General features: G+C 44.0%; 1 protein-coding gene across 4 annotated transcripts in view; it reads left to right on the forward strand.

The window, feature by feature from the left end:
- Window positions 1–19,081, forward strand: part of KIDINS220 (kinase D interacting substrate 220) — a 337,500-nt gene that overhangs the window by 49,298 nt on the left and 269,121 nt on the right. For all 4 annotated transcript variants that reach the window (XM_082248990.1, XM_082248991.1, XM_082248992.1 and 1 more), the window contains exons 7-12: window positions 1,001–1,099; window positions 1,582–1,779; window positions 3,356–3,454; window positions 9,015–9,113; window positions 11,523–11,621; window positions 15,788–15,965. In XM_082248990.1, the coding sequence (XP_082105116.1) occupies window positions 1,001–1,099; window positions 1,582–1,779; window positions 3,356–3,454; window positions 9,015–9,113; window positions 11,523–11,621; window positions 15,788–15,965 (772 nt within the window). The remainder of the gene's footprint in view (window positions 1–1,000; window positions 1,100–1,581; window positions 1,780–3,355; window positions 3,455–9,014; window positions 9,114–11,522; window positions 11,622–15,787; window positions 15,966–19,081) is intronic.

Genomic DNA, 19,081 nt, shown 5'->3' on the forward strand with positions numbered 1-19,081 from the left:
TATCACTTTAAGTGGTGTTCAGTGGAAGAAACAGCCAAGATAGCATGTGATGTTACCTCTGATTTAAACTCTACTAATGTGTTTTGGGCTGCTGTTCTTTAAGATTTGTGTAATATGTCAGAGTTCAGTGGGTGAGAACAACTGTACCATAATATATCTATCTATTAATTGCCAACCCTGCAGTTCTCATTTCTTGAGGATTCGGCACTATTGAGATTACAAATGAAATTCATAATTCTTCACTGCTCAAATACAGTAATGTGAAGTATAGAAGGTTGACTGACTGATTTGTGTTTTTAAAAGAATGTATATTAGACGTCCAATAATTGAATAGACACCTTTTTAGCACTCTTACAGCTGTTAACAAGTGTTTTAGGCTAAGTTCACACTTGCAAAAAATTGTAACACTGACTCCAGCCAAAGGAAAAGAAACAAAAAACAAAGCACCTATAGTAAAAATGTGCATTTTTGATGCGTTTAGGCCGCAATACTAAATCGTACTCCAGCCTCCTTTCAAGTAAGTTTTATTTTTTTTTTTTTGGGAGGAAAGTGTTTTTTTTAATTTCAACCTCACTGATATTTGTTAAATGCTTGTCAAACACGCTGTAAACACTACAAGCACGTTTATAGTTGACAAAGCTCCTCCCAGACTCGACATGTAGCTTTGTTTTTGCAACACAGCAATGCAAAGCGATGCAAACACTACATGTTGTTTTTCAAATGTGAACAGCTCTGTCCGCTGTCCTTATTATCCTATTTAGGCTGCTTTGCTAGGCGTTCAGGGAGCTGCAAATATGTACCCCAAACCTCTGGTTCTAATGCCAGTGTGAACAGTGCCTAAGAGGAAATATATTATTTTTTTGTGTTTAACAGGAACAGAATATTATTGTTGTCATCTATTCAATCAGTGTTTTATCTTGTTTACTTGACTAGGCCTTTTGCATCTGTTTGTGTTTTTTTTTTTTTTATGAAAATGTACCCTTTTTTATTTTATCTATAGTATGGAACCACTCCGCTCATCTGGGCTGCAAGAAAGGGGCACCTGGAGAGCGTCAAGTCTCTGTTGCAGATGGGTGCCGATGTTGATCAGGAGGGAGCTGTAAGTATCTGAAATCTTACTTTTGGTTACCCAAACAAAGCTCCTGGGATTCCGAAAGAAGAATAGGAAGATTTAGAATGTAAACTATAATAATACCCATACATACATACATGGGTTTTCATAAAGGCTTCAATCGTTTGACCAGATGTATCAAGGCAACCTACCACCAGCAGTTTCTGCTCAAGCAATTGAAACACTTGCTGGTAGTTTGCCCTTATTCGTTTTGCTAATTTTTGAGGTTGAATGCTGTCTTTAAAAAAATTGCTAACCTAGGCCTTCATGGGCAGTTCTAGATTATCCTCTTCTTTTCCTGGATTAGTTAGTTGTATGTGACTGCTATGTTTGTATGTGTTAAAAGAAAAAAAAAAAAACACCTTACAATTCCCATTAAAGAAAAACTGATTGTTAGATACGTTTTACTTTGACCTAAGCTATTGAGTAAACTTGATAATTGTATACTTTTTTTTTTTTTCATTTTCTAGAATTCAATGACCGCCCTGATTGTGGCTGTGAAAGGTGGTTACACTGAAACCGTAAAGGAGATTTTAAATCGAAATCCCAATGTGAATTTGACTGACAAAGATGGGAACACTGCTCTGGCCATCGCAGCCAAGGAGGGTCATACAGAGATTGTGCAGGATCTGCTTGATGCTGGAACTTACGTCAATATACCTGATCGGGTAATCCTTCATTTTTTTTTTTTTTTTTTCAATTTTATTTGTAAGACATACTTTCTGTTAATAAGCTAATTCATAAATTCACCGCTAGACCGCAGTTTCCTAAACCTGTTAAGTGTGTCCTTAGGGGTACTTAAGACCGATTCAGAGGGTTGTTTTGCATGGAATAGTCAACTTTGTATCGGTATAATGTGCACCTGTAAAATTGGAGAAAGGTGTGTAGACAAAGAGGAGGATGTGACTATCCTTCTTTTTCTTTTCTTATTCAAATAGGTTTGGGGCATTCTGGATGTTAACCTCCAAAGTCTCTTTAAAACCACCATATTAATTGATTAAAGCTCCACTCCAGGGAGAATTAACATTTTACCTTGCAGTGATGCTGCAAAAAAAAAAAAACTGTTTTACTTGCCCAATCCTCCCGCAGTCAGTACTCTAAAGCTCCACCAATGGACTGTTCCTTGGTGTCCTCATAATCCAGTGCAAGGTTATGGACACTGCATTGCTCTTGATGTCAGAGGACCTATGAGCAGAGGGACCACTCTTAAAGCATGGATGGGATTGTGGGAGCTGAGGAGGAGGTAAGTAGAAGTGCTTTTCTTGTTTCCCTAGACCTAAATGAAAATTTAACCTTTGCACTGCAAGGGGCAGACCCGCTGCAATGGAGGATTTTTTCCTTTCTTCAGAGTTCCTCTCTAAGAATGTTTGAGGCAGATTTTGGGTACTACATGGAGATGTGGCTTGATCAATATAACAAAACCCCCTCATATAATCATGGCCATACTGGTCTTAAATAGGTTAAAATGATAAACCTTCACTTTTTTTTGTAATTTAAATAACAAACAAATTATACTTGCCTACTCTGAATGATTTTCCTCTACTGGGATCCTCTGCTGGCGCACCTGGCTCCCCCCCAGCAAGCCGGTTTCTGTTTCTTTTTGTTTGCTACTGGAAAATTAATAGAGAATTAAAAAAATAGAGGAGCTCCAGTCCCTTATGTAAAAATGTAAGTCATTAGCTAAAAAACTGTAGCTGCCTACTGTTCAACAGCCACTCACCTGTCCCACGATCCAGCTGTTTTCATCTTGTGTCCTCTGTCCCTGGCGCTTGCATCTTACCTATGGGCACCCAGCTGTAAAAGCTTGTGGCTTCACAGCCAGGTTCCCATGGCACATGCGCAAGCGGCCCGAGTGTGCGCATTGCGAATGATCCAGCAGTCTTCTGGAACCTGTCACATGTCCAGAAAACTGTGGGAGGGAGGGGTAAGGAGGAGGATTTCAGGTTTTGATTGCCTTTATGGTTGGAGCGCTTGAAGTTTTGCAAGGAATTTGGTTTTACAGTATTCTAAGATCCTGAATAACAGCCCATCACATCAACTGGCAATAAAATGTCCTGTCTTTTATGGGATTAACAAAGATTTCTTATATACGCATTTATTGGAATGATAAGATGTGAAAGAAAGATGGTGTTATACAGGTCATGGGTATTCTAAAACTGTAAAGATATACCTTTTGCAAAGAAGCTTAAAAGATTATCTGTTGGTAAAAACCTAGATCTCATTACTTTTTTTTTTCCCATGCAGAATGGAGATACTGTGCTGATTGGAGCAGTTCGAGGAGGTCATGTTGAAATTGTACGGGCTCTACTGAACAAATATGCTGATATCGACATCAGAGGACAGGTAAAAATCTTCGTTCTTTGTTCCAGATTGTGGTGGTGGACTGATTGCGTTTAATCTGAGATTTGTTTGAATTGTCATAAGCATGCAATGGGATTTTGAAAAGTGTCTTTCTTTTTCGTTCATTGGCGGACACAGCTCCTTATCTTCTTGACCATTGGGTTATACTGCCCCCTACAGGAGTAGGACACTAGGCAGGAAAAAGCTTGACTATGCCTATGGGGAAGCCCCAGGGGCTATACTCCCAAGTTCAGCTATAGGCACTCAATTTTTTTTCTGTCTAGTCAGGAGTAAGGACCTAGTTCCTTGCTGGGATCTCTGGTCCTAGCAACTTTTTCCTTTTAAATTTAATTTTTTTCCTTTCTTTGTTTATGCCCTTGTGAGGATCTACTGCCGAACTGGGCGACAGACTGGATAATCTAGATCCAGAGGGTCCCCCCAGTCTGGCCAACGAGCCCGTGCAGGCCTCACCTCCGCGCTAGGTTGGCCACGACATAGCCCCACTGGACAGGGGCTGGCCTGCGAGTTAAACATCTTGCGAGGACGCACAGGACCTGGCATCGGCCTGAGTCGACACGTCCCTCCTGGCCAACAGCCCCCCCATTCCGATGGTGCGGGGGTCTGTCAGGACCATGTTCCAGGTATAGTAAGTAGCTGTCCCCCCTTCTAACCCTGGAGGTTTTTAGAGTGGACGTGGGCCACTCCCTGGGACAGTCGGACTCCCGGGTTCCCCTCCCTAGGTCGGTCTGACCCCTGGGTTCCCCTCCTTCTTGGTGGTCCTCTGCGTACTTGTTCTACGGATGGATCTTTCGCTTCCTGATCGCCACATGGTGTGCAGTTTGCCTGGTGCTATAAGTGCCTGATCGGTGGTGGTGAGTCTTTTTGTAGGGTTTTCTCTCCCTCTCTCTGCTATAACAGTGGTAGTGTTCTGTGCTGGACCCTGTGGTGCCGCCAGAGCAGTGGGTGTTTCCCTAGCAGTATTATACACTTTTTTTGTGTGGGTCCCCCTCTCCTCTTATGGAGTCCCTGGAGCACATTTCCCCACCTGATCCCTTCTCAGAGGCTGCCGGGCCCTCCGGGTCCCAACAATCCCTGACTGCACTGAAGACGGTCCTGGAGTCCTTAGTGTCCAAGGTGGATTTGGTCCTGGGAAAACGGGCTAGCAAAAAGCGTCCCCCGCCTTCACCTGCTTCATCTGTCTCATCAGATCCTGAATCTGATTTGGCCGCCATAGATGCGAGTTACCCTTCTGGGTCTGCGTTGATGCACCCTGCGTGCTCAGATAGTGAGGATGATTTTTCTGCTCCTAGCCACGCATGAAAAGGCGCTGGTGGATGCGCTGATTGTGTCAGTGCGTGAAACTGTGAAGATGGAGGATGCGGCTGATGCTGCGTCGGAGGCGCCGTTCTATTTTGGCACCCACGGGCCTTCAAAGGCGGCGAGGGTGTTCCCCTTTCCTGCTTACTTTAAAAATATTGTCACTAAACAGTGGGGTTGTCCAAAACACACTTTTGCGGTCCCTAAGCGTTTTGCGATGCGGTATTCTTATGAGGATTTCCTGCTTAAAAAGTGGACGGTCCCACCTGTAGTGGACTCGCCGGTTTCCAGGTTAATTAAAGCCACCTTAATTCTGTTTGACGAGTCCCCGGCCTTTAAAGACCTGGCTGATAGGAGGTCAGAGGCTCTGACCCACCATATGTTCACTGTGGCTTGTTCGGCACTTAGGCCGGTATTCACTATTGCCCTGATGTCGCAAACTCTGACCGAGTGGGCTAAACTTTGGCGGAGCTGGAGGATCAATTGGTCCAGGGGCTACAGTTTGTCTGTGATGACTCTTTGGATGCGGCTCCTTTGATTTCCAGATTGTCTGTATCAGCAGTGGTCCTTTGGCATATTATCTGGCTGAAAAGCTGGTCTGCAGGTCAGACTTTTAAGACAGCCTTATCTGAAATCCCATTTGTGGGGGATCGCCTGTTTGGAGCTTCCTTGGATGACATCATTAAGGGCCTCACGGGGGGGGGGGGGGGAGAGTACTCTTCTTCCACAGGCTTCCAAGGGCAAGGAGCCCCATTGTAGGTGGGGGCCATTCTTCTCGGTTCATAAGAGGCCTTTTGGTCCCTCAGGGTCTCAAGAAAAGGGATCTAAGCCCTTCAGAGCCTCAACCGGAGGTTCCAGGAGGACCTGGTCTGGCAAATGACAAGCAGGTTCTTCCACACCTGCGGACAAGGCTTCCTCTGCATGAAGGGGCACCCCCACCCATATCTGGGGTGGGGGGACGTCTTCGTTGGTTTCCGGACCCGTGAATCTCCCTGGTAAAGGACAAGTAGGTCCACAAATGAATCATTTGGTCCTGCTACAAGATCGAGTTTGTCTTATCCTCCGGAAAGGTTCTTCCCTTCCAACCTGCGCTTGTCCCCAGATCGCTTACGGGTCTCTTTGGGGCAGTGCAAGACTTGTTACTTCAAGGGGAGGTTTGTCCCAGTTCCGACTTTGGAACGTTTTCAGTGGCGTCCCTACATCAGGGGGATTTTCTTGCTTCTATCTACATCAAGGATGCCTACCTTCACATTCCAGTATGTGCCGGTCACCAGCGCTTTCTCCACTTTGCCATGGGAAAGGAGCATTATCAGTTTGTGGAGTTATCCTATGGTCTCGCCTCCGCTCCTTGGGTCTTCAGGAAAGTGTTGGCCCCGGTTCCAGCATTGTTGCGCCAGCAGGGGATCGCAGTACTGGGGTGCCTGGATGTTCTGCAAGCGGAGTCTCCGACTACTCTGATGGACAACTTGGAGATTATTCTGAGGGAGTTCAGTTGGATTCTGAACCTTCAGAAGTCTGCTCTGGTTTCATCCACAAGACTGGACTATCTGGGTTTGACTCTGGACTCGGCCTCAGCCAGAGTGTTTCTTCCTCTGGAAAAACTCCAGAAATTGCAGGAGGCAATTCAGCTTCTGTTGTCCAGCATACGGTTATCGCTCCGGGCTTGCATGGGAGTGCTGGGCCTGATGGTGTCTACATTCGCGGCGGTTCTGTCTGCACAGTTCCACACGAGATCTCTGCAAAGAGAGATCCTGGTGAAATGGGACAAGAATCCTTTTAAGCCGGGGTACGATAGGTTCCCTGATCAGGTGGCTTTATTCTCCGGCCCTTCAACAGGGAAAATCCTTTCTCCCCCTGTACTAGACGGTTGTCACCATGGATGCCAGCTTGTGTGGGTGGGGAGCTGTCCTCGGCACAGATTGTGCTCAGGGGGAGTGGACTCTTCCAGAGTCCAGACTGCCGATCAATGTTCTGGAACTTCGAGCGATCAAACTTTTTCCGGATCATTGGACAGTTAGCCTGCAGGGGTGTCCAGTACGCATTCAGTCGGACAATGCCACGGCTGTGGCCTATGTCAATCACCAAGGAGGCACAAGAAGTGTCCTGGCGGCTCGGGAGGTAGCCGGTATTCTAAGGGGGGCAGAACGATTTGTTCCAGCCCTCTCTGCTGTACACATTCTAGGGGTGGAAAATTGGCAAGCGGATTATCTCAGTTGACAGGGGTTGGACCAGGGGGATTGGTCGCTTTATCCGAAGGTGTTTCATCAGTTGTGTCTCCGCTGGGATACTCCCGAGGTGGACCTGTTGGCCTCTTGTCTCAACAAGAAGGTACAGAGGTTTATGGCACGGTCTTGGGATCCTCTAGCTTATGCCACAGACGCCTTAGTGGCTTCTTGGAGCCAGTATTGTCTGATTTACACCTCCCCCCCCTCTCAAACTTCTGCCACGACTCTCTTGCGCCAGGTTCGAGGCAGAAGGGATTCCAGTCATTCTAGGGACTCCAGACTGGCCTCGCCGGTCGTAGTATGCCGATCTGGTAAAGTTGGCCGCTGATGCTCCTCGGAGACTTACTCTTAGAGAACATCTGCTGTCCCAAGAGCCAATCTTCCATCCTGCTTTACAGTCACTGGCTTTCAATGCTTGGCTGTTGAAAGCCAGGTGCTAAAGGCTAGAGGTTTATCTGAATCAGTGATTCCTACGCTGTTAAAGGCCAGAAAATTGACCTCTAGGAAGATCTGCCATTGTACTTGGAAGACGTACATTGCGTGGTGTGAGTCTCTTGGGGTTCACCCTCGTGCCTTTTCTTTCGCTCGGATATTGGCTTTTCTCCAATGGGGGATTGAGCAGCGCCTTGCCTTGAGCACCATCAAGGGCCAGGTTTCAGCCTTAGCAGTTTTCTATCAACGTCCATTGGCCACACATTCATTGGTGCGTACCTTAATCCAGGGAGTTTGACCCTTGGCTCCTCCAGTGCGGTCTCCATTGGCGCCGTGGGACATCAATTTGGTGCTGTCAGTTCTTCAAAAACCTCTCTTCGAAAGTCTTCGGGAAGTTTCCCTGCTTAGGTTGTCCCAGAAGGTGGCCTTTTTGGTGGCTTTTACTTCTGCGTGCAGGGTGTCGGAGCTGGCAGCGTAGTCTTGTCATTTACTTTACCTGGTGGTTTATAGAGATAAAGGGGTTCTTTGTCCCTGGTCACCATCCCTTCCAAAGGTCGTCTCTGATTTTCATGTGAGTGAAAACATTGTGTTGTCTTCCCTATGTCCCAGACCTAAACATGCTAAGGAAATTGCCTGGATGTGGTTCAGGCAATCAGGGTGTACCTGACAGCTACGGAGTCTTTTCGGAAGTCAGACTCACGATTTGTACTCAGATGGACCTTGAAAAGGGTTGGCTGCTTCTGCTGCAACCATTTCCAGATGGATCAAACAGACAGTGATTAAGGCCTATTCAAATAAGGGTCAGGTTCCTCCTTTCCCTGTTAAGGCGCACTCTACTCGGGCGCTTAGTGCCTCCTGGGCCTTCCCTCATCAGGCGTCAGTGATGCAGGCTTGCAAGGTGGCCACCTGTTCGTCTGTGCACACTTTTGACATCTGCAGATGCTTCTTTTGGGCGCAAGGTTTTGCAGGCTGCTGTTTAGAGGACCTGGTCCTCTTTGTGGGTGTATTGTTTTTTTTCAGGTGAGCTCCAGTTATTTATGGTTGAGCTCAATGTTACCTGGTTGGCTAAGTTTTAGCCTTGGGAATTTTCTCTTGCTGTTCCCACCCCTCATGTTTCACACTGCTTTGGGACGTCCGAATGGTCAAGAAGCTGTGTTTGTCAATGAACGAAAGAGAAAATGGGATTTTTGACTTACCGTAAAACCCATTTCTCTGATGTTTATTGGACGGACACATCACCCACCCCTCTGTGGAGTTGGCTTTCTTCTGACACTGCTTGTAACAAAACTGAGTGCCTATAGCTGAGAGAGGGAGTATTCCCCCTGGGACTGCCCTAGAGGCGTAGTCAAGCTTTTTCCTGCCTAGTGTCCTATTATGCAATAAAACCCAGTGGTCAAGAAGATAAGGAGCTGTGTCTGTCCCTGAACATCAGAGAAATGGATTTTACAGTAAGTAAAAAATCCCATTATTTTAATATTCTCTATTCCCCTTATTGCCAATGTTTTTTTTTTTTTAAAAGAAAATGGCTTTTAATTTATTATTTCATACCTGTTTGAATAAATGCTAAACTTAGGATTTTATTTTTTTAGGATAATAAAACTGCCTTGTATTGGGCTGTTGAGAAAGGCAATGCCACCATGGTTCGGGATATCCTACAGTGTAATCCAGACACTGAATTCTGCACAAAGGTAACATTTTTACATTTTTATTAGTCGTAGGAAAGAACCTGAAGTTACATTTTTATTTATTTATTTATTTATTTTTTCCTGATATCTGCTACTTTGTGTCTTTTTGTTTTTCAAAGATCGTAATCAGTTTAGTACAGCCACATTCTGTCCTCCTGAAAAGTGCATTTAGCATATGTTCTGAAAGAAGTAATCCCTGATGCTTAGGGTAGGAAATGTGTATTTACCTGTAAATTTTTTTTTTTTTTTTAAGCTTATAGGATAACTAAAGGCAATTTTATTTTATTGTTTTAAAGTTTTGGATAGAGTGGGGAGGGATTTGAAAACCTGTTAGGTTTTTATCATTTGTCTGTGCCCCTGTTAAGGAGATTCACCCTCTCTATTTTCTCTGTTTACCATTGGCATTGAAAGTGAAAGCAAAAGAAAATAACAAATTTTGGGTTGTCCCCCGAAAAGTAATAAAGGGAAAAATCGTCCAACGGGGGACAATGACTCTGGTGACCTTGGAGTCCCTAAGGGAGTCCTTTAATTTGCAGGGATTTCCTCTCACTTCCTGTTTGTCTATAGGACAGGAAGTGAAGGGAAATCTCCCAAATGGGACACAGATGACAAAAAAAAAAAATCAGGTTCTAACCCTCCCTTGCTCTATCCAAAGTGGGGGAAAAAAAACTTTTGCCTATAGTTCTACTTTGACAGATTATTTTAAAATACATTGGCAGCAGTTTTTACTTTGATCTGCTCCAAAGCAGCTTTGGAAATACAACATCTTACCTCTGTCTTTTGTTTCCCTGCACTTTCAGAACTTTTCTCACATGCCCCAAGCTGTAAAAACACTGCTTTGTTTACATTCAGCTTGTCTCTATTTTAATGGTTCAGCTTGTCTCTATTTTAACGGTTACTGCAGACAAGAACTGAGGAAAAAAAGAATGCACTTTTACATATTTTTTTGCTTAAAGGGAAAAGTTTAGTCAAAATCTAACTAACGCTAAACCTACTCCACATTCTGAGCCTAATCTATCTAGCCCTAATCTACAGGGCCTAATTGATCTAGCCCTGTAAAGAAAAACATTGCAGTACTTACCTTTTCTGCAGCCAGTAACACACTGACCATGTGTAGGCATTTGCAGGAGAGACAACCGCTAACGGAAGCCCCATAGTAAGTCTGTGGGTGACGTCACTTCCCTGGCATTTCCCAGCCGTTGTCAGTTCTCTCCTGCACACAACAGTTGCCTCTGGAGACTGGAGCAGAGCGGCTGCAGAACAGGTAAGTATAGCAATTTTATCTTTATGGGGCTAGATAGTTATAGGCTTAGAATGTGGCAGAGAGTAGGTTTGGATTTTGACTTTACTTCCACTTTAATGACTTTAGAGTCATAAATGATGTCTATGCTGCACTGTGTTCTTATTGACGGTAGAGACCATGAACTGCTAGAAGCAGTCAGCCTTGCATTGGTTTAGCTGATGCTACCCATCCAATGAGATTGCAGCACTTGAATGTTTAGAGGGATCCCTGAAGCCTTCCTTGTTAGCAGTCCTGATTTGGAGACATTTGCTTTCTATTTTGTGGCTAAATGTGTGCAACTGTTGCCTGCTTCTGGCAATCAATGGAAGCCCCCATTAACACCGGTGCCACTTGTCACGCACTTTGACAGTTTAAAAATGCATGACACCTCACACCTTATTTGTGCCTATGGAACCGTTCAAATCGGTGCGACCCTGACTTGCACAGATTTGAAAAAGGTTTCTGCACTATGTTTGGGAGTTTTATGTGCGACTTGCATAGACATCTGTGCATGATGTCAAGCTGCACATGTAAATCACACTGACCGGTGGCTTTGAAATTTTGCTGAAGTAGTGCAATTTCAAAGCTGCATTCACTGTGAAAGGGGTGTAAACAATTCAACGTGTAAACTGGCCTTGGCCTGTGCCTACAGCTTTGAAAACACAGGGAAAGAAAAGGCAGAATAGGAGGAAATATCTAAAAAGTTGCTTGCTGAAAGAACTAATGTGTTTTAGAAGTACCACCTTATAAAGCTTTTTCAAAAAGCAAAGAGCCATGTGCCTACTATAGTTACCCAGTGATACCTGTTTAATGCTGATACCTTTTATACCTGCTGTAAATCTGCTTTACTAAGAAACTTTGTATGGCGGTAGTATATTATGCTGCAGAGCCATGTTTTCTTTTCCCTTCTTGTGCATTTTTATGCTTTCTGCATGCTCCAGCCCTGCTCGGTCTTGCATGCACAGTGGTCACTAATCCACTTTCAAGCTAAGTGACACTTGGCGTCATCCAACCTGAAATGAAGCTGGGAAGCACCCCCTGGCCTCCGTTCTTTTATTTACTTTTTCCTGCAGTAGGGTTTGTATGTAAAAAAATTACTTTTTTTTTTCTTTATTTTCTATGTTATGCAGGATGGAGAAACACCACTGATTAAAGCCACAAAGATGAGAAACATTGAAATTGTGGAGCTTTTACTGGATAAGGGAGCTAAGGTTTCTGCAATTGATAAGGTAAGAGAAACACCAGTCCTGCCTGTGGTTAGGAAAGCATTTGGGAATACGACATATATGTGCATCAAACTGGAGAACTTATGTGCCATTTCCTAAAGTTGCTCTGAGCAATCCCTGACTCCAAGAGTCGATGAAGTCTGAGGGAATTAATTTGGTACCTAAGTATTCTTTAACTATTTTTGTGGCACATTGAATAGACTACAGGGTACAAGGTCTGTGTTGATGCTGCTTTCCTTAATGTATAGTGTTGATTTACTAAAATCGGAGAGTGAAAAGTTTGGTGTAGCTGTGCATGGTAGCCAATCAGCTTCTAACTTCAGCTTGTTCAATTAAGCTTTGACAATAAAACCTGGAAGCTGATTGGTTTCTATGCAGAGCTGTACTCCAGTTTCAGCAAATCAACCCCCATGTATAGTCCAAAACTGTTAGCAGTCATCCCAACAGGACAAAAAAAATACAACCGTGATTCCAAAAAAGTTGGGACACTGTAAAATCTACATATAAACAGCATGCAAAGATTTGCAGATCTCCATAAACCCATATTTTATTCACAAACAAAAATATAAAAGAAAACAGATTAAACTGAGAAACACAAACCACAAGGCCGTCCACAATGTTTAGGAGTGTGTATGGGAATGTTTGACCATTCTTCCAGCATTTGTGAGATCAGGCACTGATGTTGGACGAGAAGGCCTGGCTCTCACAGTCTCTGCTCTAATTTATCCCAAAGGTGTTCTATCAGGTTGAGATCAGGACTCTGTGCAGACCAATCACGTTCCTTCACCCCATACTCTCACCCATGTATTTATGGACCTTGCTTTGTGCACTGGTCCAAATCATTCGGTGGAGGGGGAATTATGGTGTTGGGTTGTTTTTCAGGGGTTGGGCTTGGCCCCTTAGTTCCATGAAGGGAAGTCTTAAGGTGTCAGCATACCTAGACATTTTGGGCAATTTTACGCTCCCAACTTTGTGGGAACAGTTTGGGGATGGCACTTCCTGTTCAAAAATGACTGCACACCAGTGCACAAAGCAAGGTCCATAAAGATATTGATGATTGGGTTTGGGGTGAAGGAACTTGACTGGCCTGCGCAGGGTCCTGACCTCAACCCGGTAGAGCACTTTGAGAGGAATTAGAGCGAAGACTGCAAGCCAGCCTTCTCGTCAGTGCCTGACCTCACAATGCTTCTGGAAGAATGGTCAAACATTTCCATAGACGCCTAAACCTTTTTTTACCTTAATGCAAGAAATGCATTAAAGTGGATGTAAACTGATTCATAAAATGTGACCTAGGCACATATATCTGCAGTGTTTTCTTATCTCTCTCCAAAGCCCTAAGTCTCGTGTGTTGCTGCTGCTCTGTTTTTCTGTTATTAGCATGATAACTTCTGACAAGTTCTTCATCAACTGAGATAAAACCAGTATGAATTTTGTGTCGGGTGGGTGCTACAAATAGATTAGCAGAGAGCTGGTCTATTCACATCACATTCCTTCCTCTGCCTATGTTGAGTGGGGGTGTTTTGCCTTTCCCCCAATCAGCTGTCACACAGTGTATGCCAAGACTACACTCCCAGTGCTGAACAAGAGTAGAATATTTCTGACACAATGTGCACGTTCTAAAGAATATAGCAAGCTGAAGACAGCAGATATGCGTGTAAAGAGTAGAGATCTTTGTAGAGAGATTTGTTTCATCTCCGTGTATCATCTGAGGCTGTTCACTTCACTGTATATGTGTGAAGGTTTACATCCACTTTAAGGTAAAAAAAAAATGTTAGGCTTTACAACCACTTTAAGTCTCTCCTGTGTCCATGAGACTTAAATTTGGTTTGTCTTACAAAAACCACCTGTTTAGCCAATATGTGAGATTCTATTAGTCCTGTTAACTTGGAATGTCATTTTTTTAGTGGAAGTCACTTCAGCAAGGAGAGTGTCTATCGGCAGCTCTTACCTGTAAGAATCTGTTTTTAGTACCCCATTAGGACCAGTGTTGGGGTAGTTACTCAAAAAATTTAATTAGTTACTAGTTACTTCTGTAAATTGTAATGAGATTACTTTACTAGTTACTGCATTTGAAAAGTAACTTCACTACTTATTACTTTACTTTCCGCTTTCTTAATTGACCGTGTAGAAGAAGATACAGGACGCTCTTTCTGCATAGAGTTTATTGTATAAACACAGGCTTTGGGAAACATGAGAACAAAACCTGAAAAAAACAGAATAAAACATAAAGCGCAACAAAAAGTCATAAACTTCATCCCTCTCTATTCTTCGAAATAACGATTGTATCACACGGCTTGGGTAACGCAGGAAAGCGCATTCCTATAGACTAGTAAAGTAGTGTAGTCACCAATATTAGTATTGTAACTAGTTTCGTTACTTCGTTACCAAAAAAAGTAATGTAGTTGCTGTAATCAGTTACTTTGTAACTAGTTACCCCCAACACTGATTAGGACAAGGTAGCACTACAGCTGATGGTGGTTTCTAGTTTTAAATCGCAGACTGTGGAAAATTTTTCATTTAATTTGGAAATCAAGGTCTCGGAGTCTGGAGGAAGAGTGGAGAGGCACAGAATCCAAGCATGAGTTCCAGTGTGAAGTTTCCACAGTCAGTAAATATTTGTCATCTGCTGGTGTTGGTCCACTGTGTTTTATTAAGTCCAAAGTCAGAGCAACCCTCTACCAGAAAATTTTAGAGCACTTCATGCTTAACTCTGCTGACCAGCTTTATGGAGATGCTGATTTCATTTTCCAGCAGGACTTGGCACCTGCCCACACTGCCAAAAGTACCAATACCTGGTTTATTGATCATGGTATCACTGTGCTTGATTGGCCAGCAAACTCGCCTTAACTAAACCCCATAGAGAATCTGTGGGGTATTGTCAAGAGGAAGATGAGAGACACCAGACCCAACAATGCAGAGGAGCTGAAAGCCGCTATCAAAGCAACCTGAGCTTCCATAACACCTCAGCAGTGCCACAGGCTGATTGCCTCCATGCCATGCGGCATTAATGCAGTAATTCAAGCAAAAGGAGCCCCAGCCAAGCATTGAGTGCATACTATACTGTATATGGACATACTTTTCAGTAAGCCAACATTTCTGCAATTAAAAATCCTTTTTTTTTATTGGTCTAATTTTCTGAGGTACTGAATTTTGGGTTTTCACTAGCTGTAAGCCACAATCATCAAAATTAAAAGAAAGAAATGCTGAAATATATCACTCAGTGTATAACACATCTATATAACCTATGAGTTTCACTTTTTGAATTGAATTACAGAAATAAATTACCTTTTTGATGATATTCTAATTTTATGAGATGCACCTGTATGTGTATGTGTATATGTATTTATATATTCTTCTTCCTTTTTTTTTTTTTTTTTAAAGACAAAAACAATTGAGTTTACAATAGAAAGACAAAGCAATTTGAGTGAAGATGGATTAGAACACCTGTTAGGTTAATATTGCCATTTTGTGCCCCTGTTCCTATACTCTCTCTATTTGTGCTGTTTACTATTATCATTGAAAGTATAAGAAAATCCTACATTTTGGGCTGCCCACAGAAAAGTAGTAGAGGGGAAATGTACCCACGGAGACACTAGTTCTGGTGACCTGGGGGTCCCCAATGGGTTCCATATTTGCAGGGATTTCCTCGCACTTCCTGTTTGGCGATGGGACAGAAAGTGAAGGTAAAGCTCCCCAATGGGACACAGATGGCAAAAAAAAAAATCTGAAGTGTTAAAACCCTCTTAGTGCCGGTTCACATTTTTGCGAATATACAGCGTGTTCCCGCATCCGCACCCCTGGCAGTTCACACTACCATATGCGATACGCTGGGGGTGTCAAAAGTTAACGACACCCCCAGATCAGATCGCATATCGCAGTGCAATCTGAAAGTTTGCACAGAATTGGATCACACTAGTGTGAACCACCATGCGATCCGATTCTGCTGCGGACCAAAAAAAGGTCCTGTGCAAGTTGGTTGTGAATGCGGTGCCAATTCAGCCATACAAACTGATCGCAGAAATGTAAACCGACACTTATTCCAAAATGGGGGAAAAAAACACGTTTTGCCTACAGTTCTACATTAAAGGCTGAGAACGAATTTGTGTGTGACATCATTTTTAGAGTAATTTTAGAAATCACTGTGGATTTTTACATGCTATATCTTTCAGAAAGGAGACACTCCTCTACATATTGCCATCAGAGGCCGAAGTCGGAAACTTGCAGAATTGCTTCTTAGGAACCCAAAAGATGGCAGATTACTGTACAGGCCAAATAAGGCGGGAGAGACTCCATATAACATTGACTGCACCCACCAGAAGAGCATTCTTACCCAGATATTTGGAGCCAGTACGTATGGTTGTTTTGTTGGCTTGCATTAATATAGAATAACTTTTGTGTACTGGCCTGTCACCTATATGCAGGCCTTTTATAAGAAGTATCATATTCATGATAAAGGGAGCTGCAATTTTGCAAGGGTTAATAATATTAATTAGGATTACAGGCTGGTTGTTCAAACTGTACACAGTCATTTGGAGCATTTAGAAGACCTTTTCCTTAACACACATTATAATGATAAAGGGGTGATACAGATGTTTTAGTTTAGTTACGGTTAATATTCTGAAATGTCTGAAGCATGTAATTTATTCAGGTCATGATATATCTAGTAGTAGTTAGTCATATTTAACTGGATTTGTTTTGCAATATTGAAGATCTTTTATACTTTTTCCAGGCACTTCAGTTCTTTTGAGGCTACCTGTGTGGTTATAAATGCTTAACTTAAGTATATTCTTGACACTCATTTAACTGAAGTGACTTGGACAAAACCTCTTCAGCATTACAGACAATTCTATATGAATGTGACTACTAAATATTCTGAAATGACCCGCTTGTCATTGTATCAGAGCTGCATCAGCTTCAGTCCTGTTAGGGCTCGTTCACTCGTGTGCTGATTATAAAGACGAAATATTGCTCTTTAATATATAATATAGTATATTATAGAAATATATATTCTAATATACAGCATTTGATGTGGCTTTTGTTGTATTTTTGAAGCATTGAAAAAGCTTCAAGAAGGCTGTATAAATGTCCATGCTTTTTTAGTGGGAAGTGCTTAATGGAGAAGTGATTTAGAGGAAATTATCCTCTTGAAGACCATGCCTTTTCTGGCACTTTTTGTTTAAAAGTTAAAACTGTATTTTTTGCTAGAAAATTACTTATAATCCCCAAGTACTATATATTTTTTTTAGAAAGAGACCCTAGGGAAAAAAAATGGTGGTCATTTAAATTTTTTAGGTCACATGGTATTTGCGCAGCAGTTTTTCAAACCCAATTTTTAAAAACAAAATACATTTCTCTTTTGTTCATTGACGGACACAGCTCCTGGTAGTCATAACTATTGGGTTATACGGCCCCTACAGAAGTGAGACACTAGGCAGAAAAAAAATTCTGGATACACCCATGGGCAGTCCCAGGGGGGTATAATCCCTCTCTCTGCTATAGCCACACACAGTTTTTTCTGCCTAGTCAGGAGTAAGGACCTAGTTCCTTGCTAAAGCTTGCAAAATTTTTTAGATAAAGATTTTTTTTCCTCCTGGATTTTTCCTGTGAGATCTTCAATCAACTGCTGGACTGGGCGACAGGCTGGATATCTGGATCCAGTGGTCACCCCAGTCTAGCCAGCGAGCGCACGCTGATCTCAGCTCCGCGCTAGGTCGGCCGCGACATAGCCCCACTAGACGGGGACTGGCCTGCGAGTTAAACGCCTTGCGAGGTCACATCCGAAAAGGTGTTGGCCTACAGTTCTCCATTTTGATGGAAAGGAGTTCTGTCTGGAGCGTTGCCTTCCTGGTATGATGAGTAGCTGTCCCCTCCTCTCCCCCTGGAGGTTTTTGGTGTGGAGGTTGGCCCCTCCTTGGGACAGTCGGACCCCTGGGTTCCCCTCCTTCCCGCAGGCATCCCCCCTTGCCAAGTACCTCATCCTGCCCCCCCCCCCTCCATGCTGGGGCTGTTTGGGGGTCTGGTCACTTTCCTAGGATGGGAGCAGGGCGCTAACTAGAGATGGGGATGGGAAGGTATGCTGCCGGAGACCGGACGATCAACTGTGTGTGCGTGTGGGGGGGGGGGGGGTTGTACTTGGTGGGGGCTCTTACCAGGACCCCCCATCCTGCCTGGATCTGTCCTTGAGGCCTGGTCTCCCAATCCTGGGTCCCTGTATGCTTCATGGTGCCGCCATTTTGTTTTAGCCTGTGTGTTCTATACACGGCGGCCATGTTTGTGTAGACTGGCGGCCATTTTGTTGTGGATGTGACATTGAAAATAGCGGCGGCAATGACAGTGGAGCCTTGTGGATGGCGATTTCTGCGGTAGGAGCCCCTTTTTTATCCCCTGGTGCTGACTCCTGAATCATTATTTTTCCTGATCACCGAACATGTAGTGCAGATTATTCTGGTGGCTGCAGGCGCTTGTCTCTGCGGGTGGTGAGTCTGGTGGGGTCCTCTCCCTCTCTGCTGAGGATCACTTGGTGCTTTGTGCCTAGTGACCAGGTGGTGCTGCCAGTGTGGTGGGGGTTGTCCCTTAGTGTTTTACACTTTTTTGTGGGATCCCCCTGGTGAATAATGGAGTCTTTGGCACTCACAAGCAATCCAGAGCCACAAAGATGTTTCCTTTCCCTGCCTATTTTGAAATAATTGTCACTAAAGAGTGGGGACGACCAAAGCGTCCCCGTGGGGTCCCTATGCGGTTTACTAGGCTTTACCTAGGAGTCCCTTCTTAAGAAGTGGACTGTGCCGCCAGTGGTGGAACCTCCAGTTTCCAGATAAAACAAGGCAACCATGATTCCGGTTGAAGCGTCCCTGACCGTCAAGGATTCGACTGACCAGAAGGCGGAGGCTGTGGCCTGCCATATGTACACTTTGGCTGGTTCGGCAATGAGGCCGGCATTCAGCATTACCCTTGTGTCGCAAACCCTGATCGAGTGGGCTGAGCTTTTAGGCTGTGACCTGGAGGGGGAACAGCTCCCCCTGCTGTTGCCGAGCTGGCGGACCAGCTGATCCAGGGGCTGCAGTTTCTGTGATGCCTCTTTGGATGCTTCTCCCCTAAAGGCTCACCTCTCTCGTTTTTGGCAGTGGTCCTTCAGCGTGTCTTTTGGCTCAAGTGCTGGTCTGCCCCTAAAGGCTCGCCTCTTTTTTGGCAGTGGTCCTTCAGCGTGTCTTTTGGCTCAAGTGCTGGTCATGCGGATCGGACTTCAAAAAAGGCCTTGACTGATCTTCCTTTCCAAGGAGATCGCCTGTTTGGAGCTACCCTGGATGACCTCATTACTGTAAAGGTCTCACAGGGGGGATGAGTACTTTTCTTCCGCAGGCTACTAAGGGCAAGGAACTTTGTTGTAGACATGGGTCTTCCTTCTCAGCTCATAAGAAGTTTTTTAGTCCTTCAGGGTCGACTGACAAGGGCTCGAAGCCTTT

This window comes from Pelophylax lessonae (genome assembly GCF_965119305.1).
Source record: "Pelophylax lessonae genome assembly, chromosome: 3".
Classification (NCBI taxonomy): Eukaryota; Metazoa; Chordata; class Amphibia; order Anura; family Ranidae; genus Pelophylax; species Pelophylax lessonae.